Source organism: Nicotiana tabacum, chromosome 22 (assembly GCF_000715075.1).
Source record: "Nicotiana tabacum cultivar K326 chromosome 22, ASM71507v2, whole genome shotgun sequence".
In the NCBI taxonomy this organism is placed as follows: Eukaryota; Viridiplantae; Streptophyta; class Magnoliopsida; order Solanales; family Solanaceae; genus Nicotiana; species Nicotiana tabacum.
The window spans coordinates 179,021,538-179,026,488 of NC_134101.1; the positions used below are offsets into that span (position 1 = coordinate 179,021,538).

The following is a 4,951-nucleotide window of genomic DNA, read 5'->3' on the forward strand; positions in this document are numbered from 1 at the left end:
CTTTAGCAACGACAGAAATAAATTCGAAATCACATTTTAACTAAAGGCAAAGTTATTTCAAAATCGTATAGTTCATGAATAGTTTTAATCCTTTGCAGTAATAACAAAGAACTTTCTTTTCTTTTTCTACTTTTATGCTAATAATTAGTTACCCCACATTCAAGGTCTATCAGTATTGAAGAGATTAGTTGTACAAAAAAAAGGTATAAAAATAAAGTATTATTCAAATTTCAATAGAAACAAAGGTATAAAAATAAAGTATTATTCAAATTTCAATAATGATACGATAAGAAAATTAATGCGGTAATTTCTTTGCAGGATACAACATGCATCGCCAGCAACTCTTAGCTTAACTACAGAGATACAAACAAGATATCTATCAAATGTCGATTAAATACTTATTTAAGGGGGAACCAAGTGCCCCAGAGTGAATACAACAATTTATTATTTAAATTTCAATAGAGTCCACCAGTAAGGCGATAATGTGAGGTTTGAGAACTTTTTCAGGATGAGTGTATCCATCTTGATTGTGCTTGTAAGTGACATCAATAATGCGGGCGAGATTCAGAATACGAGTAAGAATCTTCGTAGATACAGGAGTTGGTCGAAGAATTCCTTCGTTTACATCCTTCCATGCTATCTCAGCCATTTCTTGAAATTTTTCCATTGCCTCTTCCGTTGATACGTCATAATCCCTCATGTAGCACTCAATTCCAGTTTCTATCTGACCTCTACTCTTCTCAACCTGGATTGGCAATAATATTGTAGTAATAAGTATGAAATCAACTGATACATTGCTTCATGATTCTTTAAGCTTAGAGAAATTTCAAAGTTTATATTTGATGCAATAATATATACCTCATAGGTGGCTATGTCATCAATGACCCGACACAAGGTCACATTGGCTTCAAGAATTTTAGGGTTCTTGTCCAACCATTCAAAATCTTCCTTGTTAGCACACTTCATCCCCAAGTAGGATGTAGTAGTAAGCAAGTAATAAGTGCTAGTAGCTAATGCATTGCTCAAATACTCAGAAACAGGTGGCATATATCCTTCAATGAACCATTTTGCTTCCACAAAATAGTTTCTCACGATTTCTTTCATCTGTGAACAACAAACAAAGTCACTCAACCATCAGTACATATTCAAAGAATAAGTTTCATTATAAGAGGAGAATAAGCCACATAGTCGATTTTGATGAATAACATGTTAATTGGGTACAAGTCACGAGTCATACTCTTTCTTTGGCATAGTGAACAACAGAGGATCTGCCATCATTTGACAATTCCTTCTCATAATCATTGTAGAGATCCAACAATGCTTTATAACTGATTTTCATGTAATCTGGTAGCCGATTGATTTGGCTAACATCCCACCTAATAAATGAAAAGGAAATCGATTGATATGTCTCGTGTTTGACATCTACGTTTGTCGTCTCTTATTATAAATTGTAGGAGAAGTAATTCATACCTCTGTATGGCATCAGTGTAGACCTCAAGTTCTTTAACAATTCCATAAGCATCAAATGTATCATCTACTATTGAAATCATTGCTATAGTCTTAGCAAGCATGACACGAGCCTGAGAATATTGAGGTTCAGAGTAAACTCCCACCGTCCAAAAGTAGCACTCAACTGCTCTATCCCTAGCATATGGAAGTGTCGTCACAAAATCCAAATCTTTCCACCACCTACAAAACAAGTAAAAATATATGTCAACTTCTAAGAAATTACTATGAGGAAAGAATTTATAAATTTTTTTCACACGTAAATTATCACGAGGTTACCTTGAAACCTCGCTGAGTTCTTGTTTGTGCAACATTTGAAGTACATTGAAATCCAATTTGGCAAATCGAAGCAAGATATCATTATTCAATTCCTCCTCTTCATAGATGGAGATGAAGTAACGTGTCTCAACTCTTGGAATGCTCTTATGCAGAGATTGCTCAAGGGCATGTGTCACTTGCTTACTTAGAGGTGACTTCAAATGTGGAGCTGCAGATTCAAGATGAGCTGTCGAGAAAGCAAGCGCCTCTTCTAAGATGTCTTCTCCATGAGTCCTTACATGTGAAGCTTCGTATAAGTTCAACAGACCCGTTACATTATCGCTAAGAGACTCCTTGAATTTGCCGTTTGCATACTGGAATCTGCTGAGAATTTCTGGTTCAGGTTGAAAACAAAAGATTAATACACTAGAGGTGTAAGTGGACATATATTAATTAATTAGATGCATGTAACAACAAAATAAGAAGTAGTGCATGTTATATTACTTGGAGAGATATTGTAACCATGTTGTCTAAGGAGTCGAAACTGAAGGGACAAAATACATAAATCATTGTATTCAAGACCCTCGAAGTTGGGATCAGCATTGTATATTTGGTCCAACATGTCGTCTATTTGTTTCTCAAAGTGATAAGCAATTCCAAGACGTTCAACAATGTCTATGAGATTCAACTTTTCAGCCAGTGTTAATGTAGTAGTTCCAGAAGCAGCGGACATTAACATACTCCTTGTTTGTTCCTTCAATGTTTCAATCTCTTGAGCATACTTTCCTGCAACCTGTAAATTAAAGGGATATATTAATTATTATGCTATATAGATAGCAGCATCACAGATAAACTTGCTGATAATAAAACAAGATGAATACCTGATTGTCGAGGGAGAATGAATGGAAACGATCACCCCAAAGACTTGGAGAGAAGTCCGCAACGGGGCGAACAATCTCCTCCTCTTCGTAGTTACTGAGTACTGCAGCAGCAGGGGCCATTTCTAATCTTAAGCTGGACGAGCTGTATGTTTGTTTGTCTGTTTGTTTGAGAGAACTGAAGAAGTGATATTGATGGAAATGGAAGAGAAGGAAATGTATATTTATAATGGTGAGAGCCTTTGATTTGTCACAGCCATCTTTCACTTTTAGAATTTTTGTTTTGTACGTTGCTGTTAGTCAGCCTCCGGCTGCACACACTGCTATGTAATACTCACTATATATGGCAACATGCTTTTTTAAAACTTATCCACTGACCGCCGGTGGCGGAACCAAAGGAGGATTCAGAAATGTGCTGAATTTGCACTTATCACCTAAATTTAAACCCTATTTCTATAGCACGTACAAATTTTCAGTAAAGAAGATCATTCAATTAAACCCCTATCTCCAAGCTAGCTTTGCATGATGTGTAAACTTTTTCAATTACACCTATGGGTGTGTTTGGTAAGAAGGAATATGTTTTCGATAGAAAATGTTTTCGTGGAAGATAGACTGATTTTATCATTTATTTTTTCTTGTTTGATTGGTGAGTAAAAAATTTTTTCCGGAAAATATTTTCTAGTGTTTAGTTGGAAAATCCCCATGTTTCATGTGCTCCCCCTTCCCCCTCCCTCCCCCCCCCCCCAAAAAAAAAACTCTAAATACCCAATATTTTTAGGACTCTATTTTTTTCAAGAATTTAATTATTCTTTTAAAAATTCGCATAAACCCAAAAGAGACTAATGTGTTGCCTTACTTTTTTACGCAAAAACAACGTTAAGGTTCGTGCTCCACAACTAAAAAGAAATAAATATTTTTTTGGTTGAAAAAGAAAGTATTTCTACAACATGAAAAGAAAGTACTCATTTTGTTGAAATAAAAAAAAAATAGTTTTCCTACATCATGAAAAGAAAGTATTTTTTTGTTGAAATGAAAGAAAACACTCTTTTACATCATAAAAAAAAATACTCGTTTTATTGAAATGAAAAAGAAAGTACTCTATTTACAACATGAAAAAGAAATACTCTTAATAATATTTCTATTAAGGGTGGAGGTTGGGGGAGGGAGTGGATGGGGGTGGGTGGGATGTAGAGGGGCGGGTTGGTAGGGATGAAGTATAGAGTGGGGAAAGTTAAAAAAAAAAGTATTGGAAAATATATTCCCTTCATTTGATAGGAAATAATTAAAAAATATTAAAAGTATTTTCCTTCCTATTAAACACACCCTATGTGTATTTAATTTTGACTTCAGGTAGTCCAATTTGTTTTATGGGTTACTCAATTTAATTTTGTTGGGTATGCGAATAAAGTCCTACATTGGTAGCTAAAATGATTGGGAGTCTACATATAAGGTGTAAGAATCTCTTAATGGTGTGAAGCCTTTTGGGGAAAACCGTGCGGGTTTGGCCCAAAGCGGACAATATCACACCATGTTAAGAGTATCTTTGGGCCATTTAGCCCAACAACTGGTATCAGAGCCCAGGTTCAGCGGAACGAGTATGGAGATGCGGAGTGATGGTGCAGGGCGGTGCACACACAAGAAGAAGCTAGTTGCGGGCTTCGGTTGCCATAATACTCTAACAATGTGGGTGGCATACAGTGAATCTCGAAAATTGACCCGTGAATCGTGGTTCTGGGCCACGTGGAACTTAGTTCGAGGGGAAGATTGTTGGGTATGCGAACAAAGTCCCACATTGGTAGCTGAAATCTTTTAATGATGTGAGGCCTTTTGGGAAAACCATACGGGCTTGACCCAAAACGGACAATATCACACCATCTTAAGAGTATCTTTGGGCCATTTAGCCCAACAAATTTATATGATATCCATATGTAAATTTTTTTAACTAACCTGATATGTACTGTAAATATGTCCCTAGTATGTAATACTCTTATATATGTAATATGGAAACGTGCTTTTTTCCCTTCTAGAAGTAATGTCATTTCTTTTTTATCCCTTGTTGCTTTATTCTATTCATTCTTTGGCGTCTGTCGTCGGGAGTCCGTTAGTCCGCGTTAGGCATCCTAGTTTCAACTATGAAGTATGAAGATGACTATTACATAAAATATTACTTATGATTCATTGTATGTGTGCATTGTCATATGTGCGAGTTAGTCTTATAATTATTTCAAGTGATTTCTAAGGTTGATTCGTGGTCTACTGATGGCACTAAGAAATTTGGATTTCGTTTGGGAATTTTTACATAAATAGCT

General features: G+C 35.8%; 1 protein-coding gene across 1 annotated transcript; it reads right to left on the bottom strand.

The window, feature by feature from the left end:
• Positions 1-285: 285 nt before the first annotated feature.
• LOC107801757 (vetispiradiene synthase 3) lies at positions 286-2,820 on the bottom strand. The gene is made up of 7 exons (XM_016625142.2): positions 2,646-2,820; positions 2,269-2,557; positions 1,786-2,158; positions 1,471-1,689; positions 1,238-1,376; positions 859-1,104; positions 286-745 (listed from the first exon to the last, which is right to left on the bottom strand). The coding sequence occupies exons 1-7, from the start codon at positions 2,763-2,765 to the stop codon at positions 449-451; spliced, it is 1,683 nt and encodes a 560-aa protein (XP_016480628.2). The 5' UTR covers positions 2,766-2,820; the 3' UTR covers positions 286-448.
• Positions 2,821-4,951: the final 2,131 nt, after the last annotated feature.

Excerpts from the sequence above, each read along its gene's own strand:
- LOC107801757 (XM_016625142.2), bottom strand. The coding sequence starts at position 2,765 with ATGGCCCCTGCTGCTGCAGTACTCAGTAACTACGAAGAGGAGGAGATT. Across the intron at positions 2,159-2,268 it reads TGGTTACAATATCTCTCCAA|AAATTCTCAGCAGATTCCAG; the intron begins GTAATATAACAT and ends AACCTGAACCAG. Across the intron at positions 1,377-1,470 it reads TACACTGATGCCATACAGAG|GTGGGATGTTAGCCAAATCA; the intron begins GTATGAATTACT and ends TTCATTTATTAG.